This window comes from Trametes versicolor (genome assembly GCF_000271585.1).
Source record: "Trametes versicolor FP-101664 SS1 unplaced genomic scaffold TRAVEscaffold_1, whole genome shotgun sequence".
Taxonomy (NCBI): domain Eukaryota; kingdom Fungi; phylum Basidiomycota; class Agaricomycetes; order Polyporales; family Polyporaceae; genus Trametes; species Trametes versicolor.
The window spans coordinates 358,023-382,824 of record NW_007360321.1 but is presented as its reverse complement, the minus strand read 5'-3'; the positions used below and the strand labels follow the sequence as shown (position 1 = coordinate 382,824).

The 24,802-nt window shown below is 57.8% G+C and overlaps 9 protein-coding genes across 9 annotated transcripts; 3 read left to right on the top strand and 6 right to left on the bottom strand.

Moving 5' to 3' along the window:
• On the bottom strand, positions 1 to 1,298 carry TRAVEDRAFT_138080 (RNA-binding domain-containing protein). Its single transcript, XM_008034358.1, has 5 exons — positions 853 to 1,298; positions 699 to 795; positions 579 to 641; positions 247 to 527; positions 1 to 189 (listed from the first exon to the last, which is right to left on the bottom strand). The coding sequence occupies exons 1-5, from the start codon at positions 1,234 to 1,236 to the stop codon at positions 169 to 171; spliced, it is 846 nt and encodes a 281-aa protein (XP_008032549.1). The 5' UTR covers positions 1,237 to 1,298; the 3' UTR covers positions 1 to 168.
• Positions 1,299 to 1,936: 638 nt separating this feature from the next.
• Positions 1,937 to 3,924, bottom strand: TRAVEDRAFT_157549 (uncharacterized protein; the record flags this gene model as incomplete). The annotated part of the gene is made up of 10 exons (XM_008034357.1): positions 3,915 to 3,924; positions 3,587 to 3,834; positions 3,472 to 3,528; positions 3,385 to 3,413; positions 3,315 to 3,328; positions 3,234 to 3,264; positions 3,066 to 3,127; positions 2,686 to 3,004; positions 2,605 to 2,633; positions 1,937 to 2,415 (listed from the first exon to the last, which is right to left on the bottom strand). Exons 2-10 carry the CDS (start codon positions 3,725 to 3,727, stop codon positions 1,937 to 1,939), a joined length of 1,161 nt encoding a protein of 386 aa, XP_008032548.1. The 5' UTR covers positions 3,728 to 3,834; positions 3,915 to 3,924.
• An 827-nt stretch (positions 3,925 to 4,751) lies between these two features.
• Positions 4,752 to 6,153, bottom strand: TRAVEDRAFT_41233 (Arginase/deacetylase; the record flags this gene model as incomplete). The annotated part of the gene is made up of 9 exons (XM_008033868.1): positions 4,752 to 4,783; positions 4,836 to 4,870; positions 4,926 to 5,088; positions 5,154 to 5,222; positions 5,279 to 5,427; positions 5,493 to 5,595; positions 5,656 to 5,694; positions 5,747 to 5,831; positions 5,887 to 6,153. The coding sequence occupies 9 exons, from the start codon at positions 6,151 to 6,153 to the stop codon at positions 4,752 to 4,754; spliced, it is 942 nt and encodes a 313-aa protein (XP_008032059.1).
• A 404-nt stretch (positions 6,154 to 6,557) lies between these two features.
• Positions 6,558 to 8,478, bottom strand: TRAVEDRAFT_41232 (uncharacterized protein; the record flags this gene model as incomplete). Its single annotated transcript, XM_008033867.1, has 3 exons — positions 6,558 to 6,925; positions 6,980 to 8,258; positions 8,314 to 8,478. 3 exons carry the CDS (start codon positions 8,476 to 8,478, stop codon positions 6,558 to 6,560), a joined length of 1,812 nt encoding a protein of 603 aa, XP_008032058.1.
• Positions 8,479 to 8,661: 183 nt separating this feature from the next.
• Positions 8,662 to 9,690, top strand: TRAVEDRAFT_79418 (uncharacterized protein; the record flags this gene model as incomplete). The annotated part of the gene is made up of 1 exon (XM_008034356.1): positions 8,662 to 9,690. A coding segment is annotated over one exon (1,029 nt), but the record flags the coding sequence as incomplete, so codon positions are not given.
• A 1,136-nt stretch (positions 9,691 to 10,826) lies between these two features.
• Positions 10,827 to 11,578, bottom strand: TRAVEDRAFT_138074 (uncharacterized protein; the record flags this gene model as incomplete). The annotated part of the gene is made up of 2 exons (XM_008034355.1): positions 11,221 to 11,578; positions 10,827 to 11,127 (listed from the first exon to the last, which is right to left on the bottom strand). Coding segments are annotated over exons 1-2 (630 nt in total), but the record flags the coding sequence as incomplete, so codon positions are not given.
• A 1,629-nt stretch (positions 11,579 to 13,207) lies between these two features.
• TRAVEDRAFT_25237 (uncharacterized protein) lies at positions 13,208 to 14,439 on the bottom strand (the record flags this gene model as incomplete). The annotated part of the gene is made up of 1 exon (XM_008033590.1): positions 13,208 to 14,439. A coding segment is annotated over exon 1 (1,103 nt), but the record flags the coding sequence as incomplete, so codon positions are not given.
• A 1,649-nt stretch (positions 14,440 to 16,088) lies between these two features.
• On the top strand, positions 16,089 to 20,052 carry TRAVEDRAFT_138069 (uncharacterized protein). Its single transcript, XM_008034354.1, has 10 exons — positions 16,089 to 16,420; positions 16,480 to 16,741; positions 16,798 to 17,360; positions 17,411 to 18,295; positions 18,355 to 18,461; positions 18,526 to 18,567; positions 18,620 to 18,719; positions 18,775 to 18,786; positions 18,839 to 19,142; positions 19,191 to 20,052. The coding sequence occupies exons 1-10, from the start codon at positions 16,378 to 16,380 to the stop codon at positions 19,963 to 19,965; spliced, it is 3,093 nt and encodes a 1,030-aa protein (XP_008032545.1). The 5' UTR covers positions 16,089 to 16,377; the 3' UTR covers positions 19,966 to 20,052.
• A 2,315-nt stretch (positions 20,053 to 22,367) lies between these two features.
• Positions 22,368 to 24,441, top strand: TRAVEDRAFT_109848 (cytochrome P450; the record flags this gene model as incomplete). Its single annotated transcript, XM_008034353.1, has 12 exons — positions 22,368 to 22,502; positions 22,556 to 22,639; positions 22,700 to 22,811; positions 22,871 to 23,010; positions 23,072 to 23,202; positions 23,257 to 23,380; positions 23,441 to 23,541; positions 23,592 to 23,618; positions 23,674 to 23,927; positions 23,988 to 24,173; positions 24,223 to 24,311; positions 24,382 to 24,441. The coding sequence occupies 12 exons, from the start codon at positions 22,368 to 22,370 to the stop codon at positions 24,439 to 24,441; spliced, it is 1,443 nt and encodes a 480-aa protein (XP_008032544.1).
• Between the last annotated feature and the right edge of the window lie 361 nt (positions 24,442 to 24,802).

Sequence of the window (24,802 nt, the reverse complement as noted above, 5' to 3'; positions counted from 1 at the left end):
AAAAGGTTTTGCGAGCGACACAACAAGAGTGGGCGGTCCGATGGGTGGATATCGGCGAGACAAGCCCATATAATACACTGCGACGGCGCGCAAGAATACAGGGGCAATAACGTACGTATGAGAACAACTCCCCGCAAGCATCAGTTCCGGAGCAAGGTAATGAAACGATCACTTGCGCGCGAAGGTGATCTAAAGTAGAAATGGGGGTGAATACTTGCTCTGAGGTTGAAGACACACGAAACGCACCTTGATCTTGTTCTCGCCGTCCAGCTTGTAGTTGTGCAGCGCATCCTTCGCCACGGTCGCACTCGCTTCGTCCAGGAACTCCACGAACGCGATGTCCTTCTTCGTGGGGATGAGACGGACCTCGTGGAGGTTCGGGTACTGCGCGAAGAGTGCCATGAGCTGGTCCTTGCTGACGTTCTTGGGCAGGTTTTGCAGGAAGAGAATCTTGTTGGGCGGCAGGTACTCGTCCGGCATCTGGACGTTTGGCCGCTTCGCTGCTGGTGCTGCCGCGCCACCGTCCACTGTAGTCCCGGTGAGGATACGGCACATACGCAGCGTATAAGAAAACGTACTCTCGGCAGCCAACCGCTTCTGGCGGTACTTCTTCTTAATGGGGTTCGTGTAACGCGTGGCCTCTGCATGCTCGTTATTATTCTCTTGCTCGTTACGAGAAGGTATCTGGAGAAACGCACTCTTGTGTTCTAGTCTTTTCTCCTTGTGCGAGTCAAAGTTATCCTCGTCCAGCTTCTTCACAACAGCGTCCGATCGTGTCCTCGCAAACGATATTTGCTGAGGCAGCATCAGCACACACGCAGACGAACGAGAACGAGCAGTCTCCCCACGCACCATCGGTTTTGTGTACAGCGGGAACCCGCGGACCTCCTTCAACGCCTTTTTCGCGACGTCCGCATCCGCAAACGACACGAACGCCTGCCCGCGCATGCGCAGGTTGCTGTGCGCGACCACGTCGAGCACCTCGCCGTACGATTTGAACAGGCCGCGCAGGGACGCCTTCAGCACCGGGATCTTGATCTTCTCGTTCAGGTTCTGGATGTACAGCGTCTCCGTCGCCTGCTCCTCGGCGGGTGGGGGTTGCGCCGCACCTGCTGGGGGAACTGCCATGCCGGCAAGGGGGATGGGTGCGCCGGCGACGGGGGTGGGGGCGGCGATGGGCGGCGGGATGCCTTGCATGGGGTCTTGCATGACTGGTGGTGCGGAGAGGTCGGCCATGGCGAAAGCAGTGGAGAGCAGCGATGGACACAAGAGAGACGGTACGAGCTTCAAGACTTCAGTGTCACGCGGTCTTCGACGTCCTGCAGTGTTCTCGAGGTCTCCTGCTCATAGGCGCCCGTGCGAAGGCATCGGCATCTACCGACGTTCCGTATTTGGAAAGTGTAGATAGTTCAAGTGAGGACTTGTCCCCGACGACTTCGCGGGACCTAGAGCCAGCTGGCTTACTGCCAGCGGTTCCTCAAGCGCATAGCTTTGAAGTTCACAGATTGAATGATGCTTGGAAGTTGAGCAGAATTACATATATACGGCGGTGATGGTTTACTACTCCGTTAGCCCCTCTACCTCGGAACTTCACCCAATGTGATCTTCTTACGCCCACCACGGAATCGGTAGCAAATAGCCTATGATATACCGCCCGTACCCTTCCTCATGATCCCGGCGCATCAAGCACTGACAAGCTAGCAGCAGCGCTCTGCTTCGTTTCGGAAACTGAGTGGCCGCATTCCGGGCCTCGTGGTGCTCTGTCCCATCGAATTTGATGGGTCGTGATTCAGGAGAGTTCAGTCCGCGCCCACCCTGTTGTCCGTGTCCGTGTGCTTCTATTAACGATATCATCATACAAGATGAAGGGTATGTACTATGTATCATGATGGAGCCTACCGCTCCTCGCAGCCCTGCCATACAGCATAGTGGCTCGTCAAACATCGTATGAAATCCTCTCCGCTGATAAGAATGATGTCAATATCCTCACAGATTTACACCAGCGGAAACACTCACCATCTTTGAACGCAACCTTCGACTTCTTGGGCCGTGGTGGTGCCTTGTAGTCGCGCGTCCCAGGGTATACCTGGTGCTCCAGCACGCCCACGCGCGTCGTGTATACCGCGGGGGTCGCAGTACGCTTCTCCTCGCCCAGTTCGTCTACGCTCGCCATCTCGACGTCGTCCTCGAGAGGCTCGATCTCCACAATGAGTTCGCCGTTCCGGGTTCCCGGCTTCCAGTTCACGCGGCTGAGCTCCGTGTTGTTGAGCAGCCAGTCTGGAGAGACGGACAGCTGCTCGGCAAGCGAACGGATGCTTAGCATGAGACGTGAGACCGAGACGGCCGCTATGCACAATAGTACACTGAAAAGGCGTCGATTAGCGAAAGCCGCGGCAATAGATGCATTCAGACATACTTGGAGTAGATAGCAGGCAAGGTGGCCTATACGTCGAAGAAGAATATCAACAAATGTCAAGTCGCCCAGAACACGTATGCATACCAAGGGAGTTCGAGCCAAGGAACCGACAGTGGAGAACATGGCGACCGCTGATAAGTTCGATGAGTACATGTACAAAACCCAAGCGGATTTGAGGCTTTACTCACCAAAGATGTTGAAGTAGAAGATTCCGCCACTGCAGTCCTGGTTAGGATCACTCTCCAGGAATCAATCGCAAAAAAGCTTACTCTCGCGCAAGCCGGTTCAGCATCCGGGACTGCTTGCCTACCCTCCGCATCCGGAGCATCGGAATCGTCGTCGCGAGATACAGCAAGGTGTGCAGCCCCAGGTTCGGCAGGAACATCTTCCAAATCTGGCGCGACGGCGGCGCGGTGCATCCGTCAATCTTCAGGCTTGGGACCGGGTTTGCGAACGAGTCAACGTCGTGCCAGATCTTGCCGTAGATAACGAACGTGATGATGGTGCATGCGACGAAGCAGCCGACGACGAACGCGCGAATGATGGCGTCCTTTGAGTAGACGTAGCAGATCCGCAGGACGATGACCGCTGGGAAGTGACAGCATTGAGGATCATTCGACGTGAATAGAGTCGAGCACGGCCGACATACCTTGTACCATCGCAAGTCCGAGGACTGCGAGGATGAAGTTGGCATGTACGAGGCCGAGGCAGCTGTAGAGTCTGTCAGGAAGAGGCGCCGCGGATCATCGCTGAAACGCACAACTGAAAGTGAATGTGCGTCAGTATGTCTTCGAACCGTGGAACATGATGCTTGCTCACTTCAACGGATAGATTAGGGATGAAAAGACCTGGCAGTCGATTTAGCACAACGAGACTGCGAAGCGTACGCTCGACATACCGGATAAGCATGAGCTAAAAATGAGCAGTCAGCACCCGCAGTCGACACAAGAGAAAGGCGTATTACGCACACAACTACGATGGGAGGGAAATAGCGGTTCTGTTGTGTAGGCCGTGAGCTGAAGCTTGTCAATTAGTACGCACGTCGAAGAGCGTACCAGGAAGAAGAGTACGCGGGACAGAGACCAGCGTCCTGCCTTCCAGAAATACTCGACCTGTATCCGATTTTTCGAGATTAAAACAGGCAGCACTTGGCAAAGGACATCGACTCACCTCTTGATCAAAGGTCAGGAGGAAGTCGTACAATAACACGCATGTCGCGGCGATGGACAGGTAGCGCGTACGCTGGAGCCCGTCCAAGTCGGCTAACAGCAGCGCTAACTCATCCTGCAGTGCCTCTGGAAGCGCAGACATGGACCATGCAAGATGTGCTGCGGCTCTCGAGTGCGGGGCAGAGTTCAGACGCGGGGCGAAAGCAAGTCGCCTGCGGCACGCGGTGCCGTGCTTGAAGTACTCTGGGTCTGCGGCGCCAATAGCGAATGGGGCATCACCATCGTGATGCTCGACGAGGCTTCGGAGAGATGCACGGAATGATACTCACCTCACGGGCGGGGGACAGGCCACGGATGGGGAGGCGCCATCGGCGCGCCGCCGAGTTTTACGGTCCCTACTCTGTGGGGCGTTCTCAGGCTCCCCGAGGGGAAATCGGCGGCCTTGTAGTCACCGTCCCTGAGCTTCCTGATCGGTCTCGAAGCCAGATCATTGGTCGGCCCCATGACGAACGTTTTGTGATGGGAAGGGGTGTTTGTACCCGCGCGCCATGCCTCCGCTCAGAATAAAACAAACGTTAACCTAGAGATAGTGTCTGCTTGCATGGTGAGCGGCGGCTGATCGATTATGCTCGCTGAAACATACTCTCCTCGACATGTTACCGTGTGTCCCCTAGCACGGAGCAATGAGACATCTGTACAAAGGGAAGGCCGGAGTAGTTGAGCTTGTTCGACATCTTCTCGGAAGTCGGGATGGGAGGCCGCAGCTGGCGGCAGCGTAACCACGGTGCCGCAACCGAGACTCCCAGCCACAACGTCGGCGCCTACGCGTACCTGGTCGCAACCCGCGGCGGATCAGATGCCCCCTCCTGGGGGCTTCCTGGGGCCAGTCCTTAGCGTTAATGTTCACCCGCACCTCTCTCCTGATCTGCACAACGCGGTGCGTCGATATACGTCATATATAGGCTCGACTTGCGGCCCATGCAAGGCCCATCAACGGTGTAGCCTGTGGGCAAAGCTTTCATACCCATGCTTAAACTACAGCCTGCATGTAGCCGACCAGGACAGAGGTGACATTCAGGCCTAGACACTCGAGGTGGTAACCGCTGCGAGGTGCGCACAGCGAGGTAAGGGGCTGCGGTGCCGCGAGAGCCCGAAGATAAACACACTCACCCCTCCATCACAAATAGAGTCGGCTTGCCTATGGACGCGATTATCTCCCCGATAGCAGCGCGCGGTCAGAAGGAAGTCACAGATGGGGTCGTCCTGATAGGTGTCCACTCCGAGGCTGATGCAAGATGCAGTCAGATCGTGCGCGCACCCGGGAGGCGGTCCGAACCTACCTTACGATGAGATAGTGGATGGTATGCTTCTTGATCACTTCAGCGGCCTGCTGAAGCGTGTCGCAGTACACCTCATCTGTACAAGCCCGCCGTGAGATGGGGAAGTTGTGATTGAATCCCAGCCCCGCGCCGGCACCACGCTCGTCTGTGGCACCAGTGAAATCTGGGTTGAGTGAGCGCCCAAACCATGGTAGCATACTAGTACTCTCTAACAACAGAGGTACTCACACGGGTAGTCGCCGTCTGCATGAAGCGAGACATACAGCACTCGCGGGTCTTCGTAGAAGATCTGTTGGGCTGCAGAAAATCATCTGCGATCAAACCTACTTCGAGACCAAGAATTCGCCACCTACTTCCGTTTCCGTGGTGGTAGTCGACATCCAGTATAGCTAATGCACCGCTGCCCCGGTCCTCGAGCAAATACTTCGCCGCGATCGCAGCGTTGTTGAAAAAGCAGTAGCCGCCGCAGAGGGCGTCCTGCGCATGGTGACCAGGGGGACGCCTGACATTGCCATATGTCCGTATGTCACTAGCCTCTGACATACTTACGGAGGTTGATGAACTTACGACAATGCAAAGACTGCGGGGGGTGCTTCCGAGCGATTGTCGGACAGGGCTCGCGCCGCCGAAAGTGTGACCCTCGCGGAGGCAACGGCCGCATTGTATGTGTCTGCCACACTGTGTGAGTATCGGCCTCCATATGGGATAGCAAAGGGTTATCATCACTGACCTGCAGTGATGGGGCAACTGAGGTCGAAGCAATAGACGCCTTCCATTCGGGGCCTATCAGAACAGTGGACATGATTTGGCGTGGTTCTCACCTGCTCTGGCAATAGCTGACAGCTTTCTGCCGGACCGGGACATGGAGAGTTGACGGTGCTGGAAAGTCTCAGGGAACACGGCGCTCTGATGTACTACACGTTAACACCAGGTGTGGTTTCGCCCGAGGACTAGAACTCACCTCGTCGCCTCCTTCTGCCACCCACTCGTCGTAGATGTTCTTGATGTGGTTCACATAGTCCTCCGAGTGGACCATCCGAACATAGTGCAATATGTCATGGGGCCAGTTTTGCTCCGGAAGATGGAGTTCAAATGAACCACTCTTCGTGAGAGCGTCCTTGATGCGCCGGACACGATCAGGACTCTCTAGATACGGGACGAGCCTACCGGACAAGATCTCATGTGGAGGATCGTGGAGGAGGCAGTCGAGATCGTAGAAGACCTTCATGGCTGATGTTCTGAGGTCAAGTGTGCTGATCCTAAGAAATAGCGCGATTGAGCTTCTCTCGGAGGCATTACTGACGTAGTCACGAGATGCGGCCCTTGTAATCAGCACTCCAGGAGAGGCGCAACCTGCTGAGGGTCAGGAAGGGATACCTCCGGCGAGCTTCCTTATGTGCATCAAGGCCAGTCCATGAATACAATCCATAACTTGGTCGATATGTAATGTTCTCGGGTCATCGCTCAGATCGTATAGACTCCATATCTGGTGGAGCCATAATAGATCAGCGCAGCGTGGTAGAACGAGCGGGCCAACAGCCTACCATCGATTCCCTACAACGAACCAGAGTTCGTGCCACCACCTGGCTGAAAACTCCACGCTCCCGCACGAAGAGACACACCTGTTTCCGCCTACGCGCTGCAGACCTCCGACTTGGCCGATAGCCACTTCGCTGCATCTTCCATGGCAGCCACCAGCCTCGGCGTGACAGACCCCGGCCGTTGCGCGTGTAGCTCCTCCAAGATAGGCGTGAATTCGGCTACGAGGAGCCTGCACTCCCACTTGTTCTTCCAACCAGGTTTCGTGAGGTACACCTCGAGCGCGACTAAAGCAGCGTCGAGGTGTGTGCGCACGAAGTCGCGATCCTGGGCGGGGGCGAAGCCGGGACGGAGATAACATGCGCCCAGAAAGGTGACGAGCTCGCGATGACCGTCATGGCCCGTCCCGTACAGTTCGAGACGTGGACCGGACCTGCACAGCTCTTCAAGCGCTGCGGTGACTACAGTAACGACGTTAGTATTCGACATATACTCTGATTAGAAACTGAACGCACCTTCGCGGGTCGCCTCGCCGCAGGTAATGTCCGACAGAGCACCCATAACCCACTTGGTGGAGGTCATGCAGTCCAACATTGAGTAGACGTCGTACGTGCCCTTATTCTGCACAGCTCCCCGCTCGAGCATCTTCACAAGCGTTCTGTAGAGTCGCTCGCTCACCGACGCGGAGACCATATTGTGCGGCAGCGCTCGGAGGTCGGCAGCGAGATCGTCGAGGTTGAGTGGCTCGTGAGTTGTACCGGCCCCAGCGCTATCGAGGTAGAGGTTGGCAACGTCGAGTGCGATCGTCACTGCGGTGTCTATAGAGGTTTGGCGATCGTAGTGCCCGCCCGTGTGTCGAACCTGGTCCTTGTGTACTTGCTGGAAGCATTCGTAGGCGTAGTTTACGGGCAGCGAGCGTATGCAAGGTCGTAGTACGCGGTTTGTGAAACCATCGTCGAGTAGCAAGGCGTTTGCAGCCTCGACGGTGTGCTGATCGAGCGAATGGTGGCGGTCCTGCACGACGACCCGCTCCAGACCGGACCAACTGCGGTAGTTTCCCCACTTCGTAAGCGTGATAGCCTCAACGCAACGCGATACGAAGCACCAGACCATCGAGTGATTTCGGTAGAGGTAGACCACCTGGCGGAACGGACGGAGGAAGTGACGAGATAGGCGGCAAATGAGCTGGACGAAGAGGAAGACAATGAGGGCTTGGGGAGATCGATACGCGCAGTCGCGGGAAAACGCGGGGAGGGTGAGGGTGATGAGGGTGAATATGAGGAGGGCTCCGACGAGCACTGAGGCCATGGCGGCTACGCCGTGGTGGAGAGTCCAGAGGAGTGTTAGAAGGCTTGCAAGGAAGAGCGCGGATGCGAGCAGCAGCAGGGTCGGTAGGAGAGCAACGATCGTGCCCACATGCCACTTGACGAGAGCGTCGAGACGGTACTGGCGCAGACGTGCCGTCTCGCGCGACGTCCCGGGTAGCCCGAGCTCCGTTTCGTGTAGCCATTGCTTTACCATCATCCCGATGCATGCTGAAGAGAGGCTACAGATGAGACTTGAGAACCAAAGTGCGTTGATCCATACGGAGGAGCGCGAAGCGCGGAATGAGGAAGGGGAGGGCAGGGCGAGTGATGGCTGTGAGGAGTTGGCGAAGGAAGAGCTGAGAGTAAAACTGTTCAGCTGATCAGTCATTTGCGCAAGAAGGGCGTTCGTTGTATCCGATGGGTTCGGCTGAAGCGCGGAGTAGAGCTCCACGTTGAATGCGGTGAGCACGGCAGAGAAAAGGCCGCCCTACCACCGTAAGGTTTCAGCACGCACCCCCCGGGAACTAGGCATATATACTCACATAAACGAGGAGAGTATCAATCTCCTCTTTCAATCGCTTCACTACTGCTTCGTGGTGGTCTTTGATCACTTCACAGCACTCCGCCCATGCGTCTTGTCCCGGAGGAATACGCGGGTCGTCGAACTTGATCGGCCCGCTTTCGTTCCCAGAAGTCGGAGCCTGCATACCTTCATGTCAATAGGTCCATGTCATACACAGAGTAGTGATAGCACGTCACTCGTAAGTCAGTTCGATCCTTTGAAGAAGAGTGGTCCCCGTCGTGAGCCTCTTTTGGACACAGACCAGATTGCCTCGGCTCTCTACGCCGCAGCTCTTGCTCTGGGTGGTCTTGCAGATGATAGGCAGACACAGGACAAACTCGACCAAACTGAGGGTTACTGCGGGCTATCATGCCTCTTTGTCAACGTACCCAAGACACTTGCGAGTATCCACGGCCCTCTTCCGGACCCCCTCCCAGTTCTGCGGCTCTATCGCAAACGCCTCACCTACGTCGACATCTCCGTCTACGTGGGCATGTCCTTCTGCTCAACAGCGCGTGACATCTTCCTCCCGCACTACATCGCAAAGGAGCTTGCAGCCCGACGAGTGGGCAACGCCTGCTTCGCGCTGGAATCCTACACGGGGCCCCTCCCACCGCTCATGGCCATCCGCCTCTATCTCTCCCACCTGGACCCGCATCTCACAGGCGGGTGTGAGATTGCGCTCGACGTGCGCCCCTCCGCTCTCGACGAACTGGAGATGATTCAGCACATCTTCCTCCGTCGGGCGCTCCACGTCAGCAAGCGTTCACAGATCGCACCCCTCCACTCGGAGACTGGAATATGGCCCCTGCGCTTCCGCCGCCTAGAGCTCGCACTGCGCTTCTTGCGCTATCTCCTTACAGGCCAGCCCGCGCTTGCGTACGCGGCACTGCGTGAGAGCTGGACGCTCGCGAACTCCGACCGCCCTACGCCAACGTGGTGGAGCGACCTCACCATCGCCGCGCGCATGCTGCCCGTACCCCTCGTCATCGCCCTGAACCAATGGCCCACAGTCGAGGCCGTTGACGGCTACATTGCGAGAATCCCAGGGCTCGTGGCCGAGCACCTTTATACCACCATCCTCCAGTCCCTGCGCCTGCCGGTGATACACCGCCGTGTGCAGTATGACTGCCCCACCCGCCCGCTGATCGCCAAGCTGTGCTGCAAACGCGAATACCTACAGCTCCCCCACCACCGCGAGCGATCCGCCATCACTCTGCTCCTCATGAGCGAGCATCCGCTCTCCATCGAGCAGCTCCGGCGAGGTCCCACGCGCATTGCGCGCGAACTCCGCATCTGCCGATGGTGCACGCAACCCTGGGCCATCGAGGACGAGACCCACGTACTCCTGGAGTGCGACGCCGACGCCCCGCGCGGCCTCCGCGAGGTCTTCCTCCAAGCCGTCTTCACGGCGGTGCCCTCCCTACGAAAGGCGCATTTTCGCCTATCAAGTGTCGTTCTCCTCGACATGCTCCTCCGCGGCTCGACAACGCTCCCCATACTGGCGAGCTACGTCGCCGACATCTTCGAGCTGTGCGACACAACCCCACCCCTACTACCCCAAGACAACGCGCCCGAACAGGACGTGGCTGGGAGGGCCTGACATAGTCGGGCGAATTCCGAATGCCTTCCGGATGGCAACCGGTGGCGCCATACATTGGCACAAGGTGTGTGCTTCCGTTCACGTCTATCATTAGACTGGTGCAGGAGCGCCGCGGACAGGACTGCGAGTGGTTGCCTTGTTGGGGCACCGCCGGTCCCGATCACCTGTGACCTACCCCCGGAGTCTAAACCCTTGCTGACTGCATCTTTTGTTAGTTGTTGCTCTGGGTTGCGTGTGCGTGTCGAGACGCTGTCTGTGTCTGCAGCAGTGGCTCTCCTGGCCGAGGTTTCCCGCGAGCTACGCGGTTTTCCCCTCCCATCATGCGAGGTTTACGCACGCAACCTGCCGATGTGCCGCAGAGCGACTAGGACTACAGAAGATGTGAACAGCGTGTGGGTATAGGCTACGACGGGGTCGAATGTATTGCGCTCTCGGGGCTGTCTATGTTGGATTCGAGGTCTACGAGTTACGTATTATTACCTAGTTTAGGGCCGGTTTAGCGTAAAACGACGTCAATAGATCAAACCCCTTAGCTCTCTCGCCAACAAATTCAAATCATCCTCCAAGCTGGGGGGCGTATAAGTAAAGGGGGGGCAACATTTAGGCAAGACTGACCGCTCACTCAGCACAAATCGCCACTATGCCCCATCATCGGAGTAGCTCACGAGCGCAATGTCGTCGGCGATCTCCAGGTGCGACACACGGTGGTCACCGTCGAGGATGACGTCGTCTTTGTGTGGGCGGAGGTCGAAGTCGGAGAGGTAAAGAATCCACAGGATAGGCGAGGCTGGGTCGCCGATGAGGATACCCATGAGTGCTTTAAACGTGTCCGTAGTGTCGCCTCCGAAGCGGATTAGGTACTGCAGCTGCGAGTACAGCATCCTCAGCCAGTCGATGAGGGGTCCAGCAACGCCCCATCGAGAGAGCTTTGCCCAGAGCGTAGATTGGTCGACGGAAGGGAAGGCGTTCGCGAGATCGAGGAAAACGACATAGAGAGTTTTCCCCAGCGCTCTTGCCTTCTCGATAGCCGCACGCAGGATGAACGCATTGTTGAACGTGCGGTGGCCCGCACGGAAACCGTTCTGTGAGTCGGGGATGCGGCCGACGTCCTCTGCCCACGCACGCAGGCGACGGTCAATGAGGAGGGTCAAGGTTTTGAGGAGGCAGCTCTCTAGACCGATAGTCCTGTAGCTCTCCGGGAGCTTTCCGTCTTTTTTCGGTTTCTTGACTGCCGCAATGATTGCAGTGAGCCAAGCTTGTGGGGCGGACGTCGAGTCAACGCACGCCTGGAAGAGCTCACAGAGTCGCTCGGAGGGGATTTGGAGGACATCGTCGTAGCTCACGCCATCGGCACCCCGCGCAGACGCTTTGTTATGGGAGCGAATGTGAGTCTTCACCGCGTCGATCTCCTCGACAGAGAATGGTCGAGAGAAATGGGCGCCGGTGGATGTGTCAACCGTGTTGCGCGGGAGGGAGTTCGTCGTGAGGCGGTTGAGCGCATGCTCGAGATGATCGAATTGAGGAGGCAGTACGAGCGGCGGGTTCATGCGGCCGTGGAAGACGTGAAAAAGCTGCATGATCTCAACGAGCGGGGGTGACGGCTGGTCACCCATGAGGTCATGGAAAGCAGGCCAAAAGCCACCCGGTCCGGTCACATCCAGCAGCTTGCGGAGGTTACATTTCCGCCGGCTGAAGAGCGGGAGCGGTTGGTATCCAGGGTCTCGCCAGTGCACATCTTGTAGCGTGAGGTCGGTTGCAGATGGGGCGCCGTCCTGTCTGACCGCTTCTTCCGCATGCGTGGAGAGAGCCGGGAGGGGCGTGGATGCCTTCAGGTATCGCCGCAAGCCGGTTTCATCCTCGTCGGGTACATGCACAGGCGGCGCTGGCGGCCACGAGGGAGGTGGAGCGAGGTGCTTTGGCAGGGGGAGAGGAGGGATGGGCTGTGATGCCGCAGCGGAGGCGGCTAGCATGGCAGTGGCCTGAGGGGGGTTCGGGGTGTGGGCATCGTAGACATGGACACGTATTGCCGCTGGGCGGGCTTGCAGGAGCTCAACGAGAGGCTTGATGAGGTCGGCGTGTGCGCAGGTCCATCTCTTTCGAGCCATAGCGGGCGCCCAGTGACAGATGGTACGGGCGGTATGATCATCCGGGACCCACAGACGGAGCACACGAATCGGGTCCGCAGTGCGTAGCACATGAATCACAGCCCAGAGAGAAGCTCGTGGGATGGTCTGCAGTCCCGGGACACGCTGGCTCCAGCCGGTGAGAGCATCAGGTCCCCAGTACACGCTAGCGCCTACCCCAGTCGCATCCAGTTGGGGGTCAGGTGCAGCACCGATGTACGCAAAGAGAGGGGGCCCAGCCTCCCAGGGGTTCCCATAGAACAGACGCAACTGTGCCTCGTGGCCATCCACAAGCGCGAGTGTGTTCTGGAGGAGGATGTCGAGGGGTGTGCACGCAGCCGCGATGGGCATCGCTCGACGCTTTTTACGTTTTGCGGAGCGCAAACTTCAGTGGACGAGATATGGTAGTGAGTGGAGAGGGCGAGCGCCGCATGGTCCGACCAATCTGGGTTGTGCGGAAGGACATCGAGGGTTGTAGCCGGCGTTGTACAGTCATGGAGCGCACAGGGGTAGGCCAAAGTAGACGACACAAAGGCAAGGTCAATGACGGACGAGCCTGCTGCTTGGAATGAGGTGTACGAGAGCCGGTTCAGCTGAGAGTGCAGACCTGAGCCGTTTAATAGCTCGAGACCAAGGTCATTACACATCCCGAGTAGGCGGCGGCCTCTGGCAGTGACGGTCAAGTCTGGCGATACACGGGGGAGCGATGTCGCCAGGATTCCAACGCGAGCATTGAAGTCTCCGAGCGCGAGGACGCGGTGGTCCGGTAGCAACGTACGGGGTAGAAGGAGGTCGTGTACACGCTGCTCCACTGAGACGAGCGCTCCTTCTAGCGCCGGGGAGTGCGCGGGCGGCACATAGACATGAAGAATGGAGAGGTCGCCAATCTCGAGGAGCATGATATCAGACTGATCTTTTGGAGAGATGTCCTTCACGACGAGTCCTGGCCGGATCAGCGCCAGTAGGCCGCCTCCACCATGTCGCATTTGCCTGGTTTCTGGGCGCGTCATGGAGATGCACGAGAACCCTGTCGGGAGCCTAAGCTGCGACGTTTGGGACGGGCGCAGGTGCGTCTCTTGCAAGAGGGCTAAGTCGAACTGGGCGAGTGTGGACGAGAAGGCAGGGTCGTGCAAGCGGAGAGCAAGGTTCCCATGCACATTCCACGAGAGAATGCGCAGGGGGTAGGATTTTATTGAGACGTCGACGTTCTCGAGTATCACAGCGTGTACGGTACGTAACGATTGCTCGCGGTGACCGTGCTGCACCCACGCTTCGACAAAGGTGCTAGCAAGGTAGCGAGTCGGGAAGCGCAGGAGGGCAAAGCGCGAGTCTACGGGATCGCGGCGGATGTCCAGTACCGATTCAAAGACGTTCGGGATGGTGTTCCACGCCAAGTGGCCCGTGGAAAGGACCTCCGCGCGCAGGGAAGCTGGGTCAGCCGACCAGCCCACTGCACCAAACCGGACTGTAAACGATGCCGGTCCAGCCGCAGGCGCAGGGAGGGGTGCGGGGACGGGCGCCAGGTGAGGCTGATGCTGGCCGCGCGGACCGTTCCCGCGGGCTCTTTTGGGCGGGCGTCCCTCCGCGCCGTGGCCATCAGAGGGGATAGGCTGGGGAGGGCGTGGAAGGCGTCGCTGGAAGGCCTGGGGAGGGGCAGGGGAGGGGGAGACTTGTCGTTCGCGCCTGCGGGACTCGTGAGGTGTTGACGGCGTGAGTGCGGTCTCGCGCGTGGGCGCTGGCGCTGCCACAAGAGCGCGCGCATTGTTGCTGAGGTCGCCGACCTGCTGCGTGATCGTCGATAGGGTCGCGCGGATCTGCGACAGTGCGTTGATGGCCCCAGCGAGCTCCTGGCTGACCGTGGTGACGGAGCGCGAGATGTCGCGGGTGTCATCCTCAACGGAGCCGAGGCGTACATCCATGACACCGATTTCGCGGGCACGGGTGTCCTCCTCGCGTTCGAGTCCCTGAGCAAGGCGATGAACACGCTGCTCAAGGTCACGGAATGCGACGGTGGGTGAGGTAGCCGGGGACGCATCATTGCGGAGGTCGTCAACGGCCATCGTGAGCTTCAGCAGGGCATCACGGATGGCCGCGCGGTCGGTGGCATGGGTGCGGGTGAGGCGGTCGAGGTGGTGCGTAAGCTCCAACATATCGTGTCTGAGCGCGGGGATGTTTGTCTTGCCGGTGACGTCGGCGCCCAACTGGTTAGAGCGGAGGGTGGCAGCGAGGGGCGCAGGCACAGGCGGGCTCAGGACCACCTGACTGTCCGACTGCGATGGCATCGGCGACTGAGGGGCAGGCTGCGGAGGGCCCATGGGGCTCGACGCCGGCGAGGCCACCGATGAGCTCGGCTGCCGTCTTGCCTTCCCTTTGCCTTTTGAGGTGGGTAGGGGGGTGGTGCTCGTCGTCGAGTTGGCATCCGGAGTGGGCCCCGCGGCCTGTCGTGTAAGCCGCGTGAACGACGCGCTCGTGCTGCCAGCTTCAGAAGCCTGCCATTGTGACTTGGGGGGAGGCAGCGGTCTCGGCAGCACGGTAGGCACGGGTAGATCCCCATTGTCCACGTGTTCAACAGTGAGGTCGAGGTGTACTGGAACGGTGTGAGTCGGCTTGGCCATAGATAACGACAGTGAGAAGGCGCAGAGTGGTATTAGGGTGCGTGCAAGAGTATACCATCTTGAACAAGTGCCAAGTGCCCAGTACGCCTTGGCAGAAGCTCGGGCGTCGACCGCGCGGCAGACGAAACCCCTAGCTCGCGGTGTAGCGTGAAATCCTCCTTCTGCCCAAAGTGCGGCGCGAGTCTGACGAGATGAGTTGCGGATAGTGTCGAATTGTCTTGCTTGCTTTCTGCCTGGCTACGAAGTCAGAAGCCGAGGATCCTACAGAACTTGAGCTAGCGGTACGTCAACCCGGCCGGTAGACCCGCCATTTGCATGAACGCGGATACCAGAGGTGCCCATAAGGCGCCAATGCTGCCTTGGCATAAGACATATGAGTTCACTGCATCCACGGCGGTACAGGTCGGAGATCTTGACATACGCACCTAAATTGCGCTGATCCTTCTATGTCCACTCGGAACGCTAGGCAAGCCACCGTACCACGTTCATCAAGCAAGTTACCACGAGTGCCAGACTGAAGACAGTAACAGATACGCCCATGCCGTGTTCGTGGTCATTGTCAAGGTGTACTCGGGAATAGGCGCCCATGTAGCACCTGTCAACTTAGGGCGCTAGCGCCAAGCCTAAGGGTGGTCAGCTTCCTTCGCGTGGTGAACTCGAGTTGGACCGTGCGGTCATGTACTAGCACTCTTGCTGCACAGACCATCATCGCCCAAATCTTCCTTCTTATTCCTTCTGCAAACATTGTCTACTGAAAGGAAGAAACAACATGAGCGGGTCCAACGATCCAGAGCGCGAGTTCTGGGGCGGCGATTCTATACCCCGAGCCGCGGAGTCCCGGGGTACCACACGAGGTCAGTACAAATATCTTCATCAACACGTTCTGACCAAACTCATGTACCATGTCGTCTTTTTGCATCAGGAAATTCAGCTGCGGCCAGGTCTATCGAGAGGGCAAACTCCCGTTCTGCAGCAGGGCAAGGTAGATGCTACCGCAGCGCCAGGACTCGGCGTCTACTCAAACACCATCCGCTGATGCTTCTACTTGCCACTTTTAAGGCGGGAGAACAACGACCAACGCAAAGGGAAAACAACCGGCTTTCACCGCAAAGCCGTCTTCATTGACGAGGGCGGACAGTGGTGGCTACTCCGCAGACAGCGGCAGCGACGATGACGATTCACTCGGTATGTCCTTTGTGCCCTAAGTTACCAAAGACTATGCTAAGGCGCCTTCTATATAGTCGCAGCGCGTACGTCCCAATCAGTGTGCTATAATCATGATTAAAGCTCACTTTTATTTCACAGTCCTCGAGGCCGACAGCGACTCTGATTCGGCACCCTCCAAGGAGGGGTCTTTCGCCTTTTCACAAGTGAAATCTCGCAACTCCTCCAACACCTCCCTAGAGTCATCGGCATCGTATGATGTTACAACTGGCAGAAAACGCGCCCTGAGCTACGAGAATACATGGGCAGTACCGATCGTACCCGCTTCCACCGCCAGCAAGCTGCCAAAGCTGGCGAAGAACACTACGCCGCGTGCGGGTCCTAGCACGCCTTCGCGCTCGTCAACTGCATCGTCCTCGCGCATACGGGTCATTCAGGAGGGTCTGGATTCCCCGGAGCCGACCACTCCTCACCGCCCGCGCGCCCCTGTGCAGCCGGAATCGCCCACGCCTTACCGCACGAAGGTCGAAACACCTACAATGACCAGGGTTGCGAATTACATGACACAAATGTTCGGACTTGGTGCGTGATTCGTCTCCACAAGCGCACAGACCGTCTCATGAGTGGACATCACGATAAAGGAGATTCCTCCGTGCCACAGGGGGTCGTTCTCATCGCGCACTCCCCGGAAGCACAGCACTTGATGGACCAATTGGGTATCGCGTGGGGTGTCCAGTACGAGATAGCGCGCGGTGTCTCTCGAGGCTGGTGGTCCTGGAGCGATGTCACCCTCCCGAACCTGGAGAAGCTTAGAGGGCAGAGCAAGGACGCTGCGCTGAAGGTGCCCCAGGTCCTCTCACATTCCCCCTCCGTCGCGATTTCACAGCCAGATCTGCAACTTTGGTGTGTACGGCACTGCGTCGCGTGCTTAGGTTGATGTGCTTATTTGTCCTGCGTAGGGTGGAGCTTGATCGCGAAGAGCTAGCTCTATGCGAAGGGCGTCATCGAGGCTTGGGCCTCCAGGGAGAATGGAAGGAGACCGAAGACTGGTACGGCGGCAAGATACAGCAGGTCGCGCGTGTAGAAGAGCACGGCGGCGCGCTGCGGCTAGTACTCGCGCCTATGGAAATGCGCAAGTCGTGCCGCTTCGCGCGCTTCCTTGGCTCGCGGCGCCTCCTCCAGGTTTCCGTGCCGCGCGAGATCCTGAGCAGTCAGGCCGAAAAGCTCAAGGAGTTCTTCATGCAGAAGTTTGTGCTCTGTGGACGTGTCTTCGTCGCGTTTGGCATGAAGGAAGGCAAGATTTTCCTGATGGAGACCAAGGAGGACTACGAGCGGGGTGCTCCCGCGCCTGGTGACGAGCGGCGAATGTCCCTCGAAGAGTTTGTGAATTGGCATAACCCTCTCGATAAGAACGGAAAACAGGCGGTATCCAAGTGGACAACACGTTTTGACCTAGGGCTATCCATTTCCGTCCCCGCATTGCTGTTCGACCCAGACAAGATGTTCAACATTGACGATGAATGTCAGTCCGACTCTCTCGTCCGCGTATCTATCTACTCACATACAGCGCAGGCGTCAACAAGCAGGCCGGGAAAGCGCCAACCGAAGAGATCTACACCGACGGCTGCGGCTTCATGAATGGCGCTGCTCTGAGCGCAATCGGCAGACGCATGGGATTCAGTGTGCGCCCGACCGCTGTGCAAGGTCGCATTGCGGGCGCGAAAGGACTGTGGGTACTCCACCCCCGCGATCGTTCGCCCGACGCCTTGCCCAAGATCTGGATTCGCGACTCTCAGACGAAGATAAAGCTCGACTTCAACAGACTGCATCCCGCCCATCGCATATTTGACCTGCTCGCGCCGCCGCGCGTGACGCTGCCCAGTCGCCTCTCGCGCCTGACGATCCTCAATCTGTCGCACAACGGGCTGCCGACAAACACCTTCGTAGAGCTTATGCGGGAGACGCTCGAGGAGCAGTTTCAGGAGCTCACTCAGTGGACGCGTCCGCAGGACATGCAGCTCCTCTGGGCAACCGTGAACCGGATCGGGCATGTCACCGCGTCGCGCGTGCAGCAGTACGCGCTCGGCGCATCGCGCGCCCTCGGACTCTCAGGTCGGATCCGCGAAGACGAGTTCCCGTCCGACGAGCCACCCGATATGCTGGGGGAATTCCTGGGCTCCGCGGGCGACCGCGAGCTCGACGAGGAGGAGAGTGCGGCGTTACTTGCCGAGCTTGAGAGCGCAGGTGCGGTTCCGCAGAGGTTGCGGGACCGGTTCACGGGCGAGCCGCTTACCCTGCATGGCGTCGTCATGGATCTCCTGCAAGCGGGCTTCCACCCCCTCCGACTACCTGCGTTATATGAGAAGCTGAGGAAGATCACGAGCAATGTCATCGAGGACATCATCCGTGACTTCCACGTTTCTATTCCGCTCTCTGCCGAGGCATTCATCGTTCCAGGTATGTGGTCATGTATCGCACTGTACCTTTGCCGATACTGGGTGACTCACGTTGACTAGATCCTTACGGTGTGCTCAAGCCTGGTGAGATCCACTTCAGATCGAGCAAAGACCTCAAGTCCGCTTTGGAAGATCTCAACCCCAACATTCTGCTGGGTGATGTCCTGGTGCGTGCATACACTCCCCTTATGATCTGTGAACAGAAGATGTAATCTGGTATATGATTTATAGATATACCGCAACCCAAACCGTCTCCCATCGGACGTGCAGAAGGTTCTTCTATATGTCAATGATATCACTACCAATCTCACATACGCTACCCCAGGTCACAGCTGTTCAGCATGAACTCCTCGCCGACTATGCGGACGTCATTGTCCTACCATCGAGGGGTCCCTGCTCTTTCGCGAGCATGCTGGCGGGTGGCGGTCAGTCTCCAAGCAGTTACCCCGTAGTTCCCGCTGACGCCTGTCACTCCTACAGACTACGATGGAGGTAAGAATCCACCTCACACCTGCGATTATGATCGTATCTTGACGTTTGACAGATGTCTGTGTTTGCATCTATGACCCGAGGCTCGTCAGGGACTTCAACAATTCGCCGCTGTCACAAGCGCCCGCCGGGTTCCTAAAGGACAACTTCGAGGACCAGGGTAAGATCGAACAGGTTGCAGCCGTAGCCGCCGAGATGTCCCGGATGGTCAACGACCCGGACGCGCGTCGTAAGAAACTGCAAGGCGCTCTACTCTCGGATATATCTCGACCTTTGGTGGGCGCATACTCTATGTACCACGAGAACGCAGCCTACGTCCATGGATACGACGCGCCTCAAACGATTCGTAACGCATTCATGTCAGCACCACTTAGTATCGTATGGGTTTAGGACTCACATACCGACAGGTTCAATACCGTCCTGGATGCTCGCAAGTCAGGGCTGAAAGTCAAGAACGAGGTCTTTAAAAAGGACAAGCTACAATATGACAGGGCGCGCCCGGAATGTCTACCATCCAGTGTCGCAGACGGCGAACGGGCTTACAACATCGTTCCCCTTTCACGCCCACCACGTCTAGGCCCTTTCATCTTGGACGAGCTGCTCGAGGAGGGGAGGTGCATGCGCGATGCCCATCTTCGACGATACGACGATCTCGTGCAGTTTCAAATCCGCAACGACAACGACGATCAAGACCTCCTCCGACTCTGTGTCAATATGTCGGCGCTCGCTGAGCATCCCGCGCTCAAGGACGATATCGCGCGGGTCCGCAATCATGTCGAGGCGCACATCAAGCAATGGCAGAGCATAGCAAGCGCTGCGAGCTCGTCGAAGAACAACCAAGGCACCCCCTCGCGTGCGTCTCGCGCGAGGGGGCGCGCGAAGGCATCCGGCGCTTCGGAGAAGCGGAACAAGTGGAAGGAGCTCTCGCAGTCCTTCGCTGCCGGACCCGACATCGCCTCCGACTCGTTGCTCGCCCGCATAGGCGACATCGAGGCGATCAGGGCCTCATGGGCGTACCACCTGAAGCCGAAGTTCGCGTGGAACGTCGCTTTTCAGGCGCTATGCCGCATCAAGGCCGCGAGCCAGGGCTCCGTCGCGATGACAGGCCACTTCGCGGACTCGATGTCGATCCCGTCCTCCGCTGTGCGGGTCTTCGAGCAGAGCAGGCTTGGGATGTCCTGACCGGACCAGCGCAGGTTGTATCAACAGTATTTGGGCAGCATCTATCCTCTATCTATTTTCGCATCTGACTGTAATAATATGTGTATCATGACGCTGATCTCACTCGGACAGACCCGAAGGCCTGCAGACTGCATCAAGCTCAATCGCCTCAAGGTTCGGTCCGTCAAGGACAGCCTGTCTGTCGGTGCAGGCGGCATCTATACAAGTATAGAGCACTGTGCGGCTGCGCTGCATTGGAAATTGCGTCAAACGCCGCCGCTGACACCGGCAGCGCCATATGTGTAGTGCGTGAACGGATCCCGATTACAGCGTCAAGTCTCTGCCCAAGCCGCTGCAGGAACTCCGACAAAACTGCCCGGCCCCATGTCCCGCAGGATGTTTCGGCTAGTGCAGTATCGAGATTTCGACGTGCATGGTTCTGTTGCCAAGCAATGTCCTGACTCGTGGCCGACTCACTCTTCCGTAATGCTACACATCGGTCAGTCAGTGTCTGCTTCTCTCCGAAGACTCAGCCTCGGGACGAACAATCAAGCACATGCCAGGTGGGTACTTCTCCGTAAAGTGACCGTTCCTTCGTCTTCTCTTTCGTCTTCTCACTGCATCCGATCAAGATTTGTTATCTAGAATCAGAAAGAATGTGTACTCCACGTTCAAGGCCCGCGCGCGGGCAAGTGCGGGGTGTGCCCATGGCGCCGGCGCAGCGCCGACGCAGCGCCAATTGCATCCTCCGCACTAAGCGAGACCGGCGACGCAGTGAGTGTGCGACCACACGAGCAATATACTTCGAGGTGCGTGTGGGAGATCAGATACCTCCGTAGAGTAGGGGATTATATGCTGAAGACTACTGTCGGAACGTTTGATCCTCCAGCGTCCGCGTCAGGTCTACGTAGGATCATGCCCCACGCTTCTTTGAGGCCTCAGGAACGACCATCTGACCTCGTTTCGTACTCTAGCGCGGCTAAGAACGATTGGCGGAGCGTAGAAGTAACGCGGAGACGCCAGCGATAGCACCCACCGTGCGCTCATGGAAGATCCCACATCTATCATAGAGGGTATGTGTTACATACCGAGCGCTTTGGTGTTATGTCTGATAGGACTGGACAGGCTTCGCGCAGTGACATGTGAACTTCAGCGGAACATAATGCATCGTCCGTGGGATGCGTAGCGAAGGTGAAAATGCAATTGATTGATTTGGATTAACCTTGCCGGGGTGTACTCTTTGAACAGTTACACGAGCACAGTGTTTCGCCGACGCCCCTGGTACACGTGGCTAGTAGCGCGGTGGGAGTTGTCCTAAGCCATTAAACGTCGAGGACCTCAATGGCCTCGTGAACGTTCGTTTCATTCAGAAGGGTGGCATTTGTCTGGGGCTGAAATGACTAAATATAGAGGTCAGTACTCGGTCTGATCCAACGGTACTTCTGCGGCGTCAGGCCCTTCAAAGAACCTTAAGCAGGTGCCGGACCGCCGCCGGTCCCACATCTGCCTCCGAGAGCCCTCACGCTATGCCGACATCCACTACTCCGGAACACCGTGCTTCTTCAACAACGGCACCAGCAGTACCCAGCATGCGCCTGCTCTTGAAAACACTCAGAGACGGCGTTCGCCAAAGCTTTGCAAGTCGGGCCGAGCACTGCCATCGTCGCCAACATTGCGATTCCTATGATGGGTTTAGTAGATCTGCATGCAGGCAGCGCGCACTTCTCGGCTATATGTCTTTTACCGCCAGAAGTTGTAAAGAATCCGAGGTATTCACAAGGTATTGATCCAATAGCGCGAATTTGACGTCCTCGCTTACATCAAACAAGTATTGTCACACAGGTATTGCGGCGTGGAGTCTGTAGGAACACGGCAGAGGGACGCTCCGGGCCCGTTTCTGCGCGGGCAGAACCCTGCGGAGTTTGGGAAGGGAGTTTCGCGAACACAACTTCTCTCGCTCCACGATATCAGAACGGGACGGCCTCGCGGACAATCGACGCGCCTTGTCGATAATGGGGTGCTTCTCCGCAGACGGGCGTCGTCTCCCTTTTCCTGATAGTGCAACGTACAACTGCCTGAGGGCGCTGGCCAGAACGCTGCGCTGCAGGCAGTATCTGATCGAAATGCAGATTTCCCAAGAGCCACGCCAGCGGTCGAAGGCTCGGGCGCCGCATGCAGGTCTGTGTGCGCGACTATGTAAAGGGCCAACAGAGTGCGTCTGAATGCATCATCTCCCCCACCTACCATGGAGCACTCCTACCTTCTCGCTGGGCCCCTGCTCCTCGCCACCTACGCTTGGTATGTCAAGGCACCCAAGGTACTGCTTCTCATGGCTACGACCCTTCCCTTCGCTCCCTTCTCACCCCACTGTTTCGTAGATTTCGAAGGATCGCCTTCCTCCCATCGTGGACATCCCTGTGGGTATGCTTAGCTTTGCATGCAATCATCGCACTAATTCAATACGACAGCCCGAGGACATCTTTGGTCGGCCCCGGGAAGCGTACGGAGAGGCTCTCGCGACTTATGGTCCAGTCATCGGCGTGCGACGCAAGGGCAACGTGCGTTGCCCATACATCATCACTCACTCGTCTGGGACTTACTCTACGTGCAGCTGGAATACATCGTGAACCACGAGTATGCCCGATACGTGCTCACCTGCGACCGTCTCTTCAGCTTCGAGCAGGGCTCAGCGGCGGTGAGCATGTTTCCATGGTCGACGATCGCAGTCTGCTGAAGCTGCAGTCACCGTGCCCAGATCATGAACTTGCAGCCAATCATGGCACTCACGGAGGGCACCCTCTTCCGGGACCTGCAAGACTTCGTCAGGGACGGCATCGTTGCACGCATCGATGAGATCGTATACAGGAGTACGTCTCGTTATCATACCCATCTCCGCTTCGCTAGGACTCACCGTGGGATGCACCAGTCTGGCCCCTGTTCGAGAGGGACTCGAAGAGCTTCGTCGAACGCGCTGCCGAGGGCATCAAGACGGGACAGCACCCAAGCTGCTTCGACCACTTCCGTGGGACCATCGCTGAGACTACGCTCATTCTGCTATTTGGCCAGGTACTGTCCCCTCACACGCTCGGTACCTACATAGCCGCTAATCCAAGAACTTCTACGTCAGGATTATGTAACTCATCGCAACCTGGAGGTCGTGGAGGAGGTGTCGAACGGCATGGCGGAGCTCACAGGCCAATATCAGAACTTCTCTCTCATTGGGAAGTATATCCCGATGCTGTGGATCGTTTATACTTGGTGAGGGCGTTTCCGGACATCTGCTGCGATAGACGTTTGACTTCTTTGATGCAGGATCAAGGTCATGCTCGTGAGCATCCCATTCGGCTTCATGCGTACGTATGGTCCCAAGGTCTGGCGAGACATCGATCGCTACCAGAAGATCGCCACATCCGGGGACACCGCGCCGGAAGACGAGGTACCTTCGTGGCGTCGTCTTCTGGGCTACTCACCGCTTACATGTTGTTCCCCTTGCCAGCCCCGGAATGTTCTTTATCTTATTGTCAAGACATACACGCCGCAGGACGGCAGTAGAATTGGAGTTTTCCGTCGGCTATACATCGCTATCCTCTTGCTGTGGTCAGTCGCCCGTCTTTATCAGTCACATCTCCGCTCACCGCCCTTCTTAGTTTGATTTTCGCTGCTGTTCACACGACGTGAGTAACTTTCTGATCACGACGGCGACTTTCTCATCTTATGCTGGGTATGCAGCACCGTCGTCTCGCAATGGGTGCTCTATCAGCTTGCCATGCGCCCAGAGTATCTTGGACCGCTTCGCGAGGAGCTTTCACGCGTTATGGAAGAGGACGAGACTGGGGCGATGCGCCTTACCGCCGCGTCCCTGCGTGAAGCGCGTCTTCTAGATTCGTTCATTCGGGAAGTAATGCGCCTGAAGGGCGACACCATTGCCACGATGCGCTACACCACCTGCGACGTGCCCCTCGGCGATGTGATCATTCCCAAGGGTAGGTCGCCGCCGCACTTGCCGTTATGACGCCTGCGGAATACTGACACATACTTGACAGGCCACTTCGTCACGCCAATGGCGACCACCGTGCACGAGAACACGGAGATCTATGGCGAGGACCCGCGTGAGTTCAATGGCTTCCAGTGGGCGGAGCAGAACAAGGAGGCGGTCATGACCGGCCCTGCCCACATCGTCTTCGGCCTGGGTCGCTTTGCGTGCCCAGGGCGGGTGCTCGCAATCAATGGTCAGTCACTCGCTAGGTCCAATCACCCCATAACTTACACCGCATGCAGAGATCAAACTCATCGTTGCCTCGCTCATCGGCCGCGCAACGCCCACCCTCCTCGAGGGCAAGTTCACGGTTTCGGACCCCCTCAACACGGTACGTTCTTCTCGATGGACACGATTCCGTACGCCGCGGCAATCGCTTATACATCCTTCGCGCGCTACAGGTCACCCAACCGCCGAAGGGCACGCTCGTCATGGTCCCCCTGGAGAAAGCTTACCTCTAGTTTATCGTGGCGAAGCTGTCGAGTAGGCATCTCACCCCCACTAGGCTTCCTCGTCCGCCCAGGCCTCGACCGGACGCGCCCCGCCACGCTGCGTGGATCTCAGCGCGATCGCTGCTGCCGGGCGCTGTATCGGGTTCTCAGGCCTCTCTACCATCGCATCTCTCTCTTCTCTCGCCTCCGACCTCACGACCCCTACACGCGCTTTGTTGTACGTATTATCGGCGGTGACGCCCCTCTCTGTACGCTATATGTATGTACAATCGTATCCCTGCTTTGCAACGGCATTTCAGCATGCGCCTGCTTCCTGAGTCCTGGCCTTGGTCCCCGCCCGAGCACCCCGGGGCCGCCTTGCTTCGCGACT

Coding starts and splice junctions, on each gene's coding strand:
- TRAVEDRAFT_138080 (XM_008034358.1), bottom strand. CDS start 1,236: ATGGCCGACCTCTCCGCACCACCAGTCATGCAAGACCCCATGCAAGGC. Junction 796..852: donor CGCTGTACACAAAACCGATG/GTGCGTGGGGAG, acceptor ATGCTGCCTCAG/CAAATATCGTTTGCGAGGAC. Junction 190..246: donor ACGGCGAGAACAAGATCAAG/GTGCGTTTCGTG, acceptor TTTCTACTTTAG/ATCACCTTCGCGCGCAAGTG.
- TRAVEDRAFT_138069 (XM_008034354.1), top strand. CDS start 16,378: ATGACCAGGGTTGCGAATTACATGACACAAATGTTCGGACTTG. Junction 16,742..16,797: donor CAGCCAGATCTGCAACTTTG/GTGTGTACGGCA, acceptor TGTCCTGCGTAG/GGTGGAGCTTGATCGCGAAG. Junction 19,143..19,190: donor ACGATTCGTAACGCATTCAT/GTCAGCACCACT, acceptor ACATACCGACAG/GTTCAATACCGTCCTGGATG.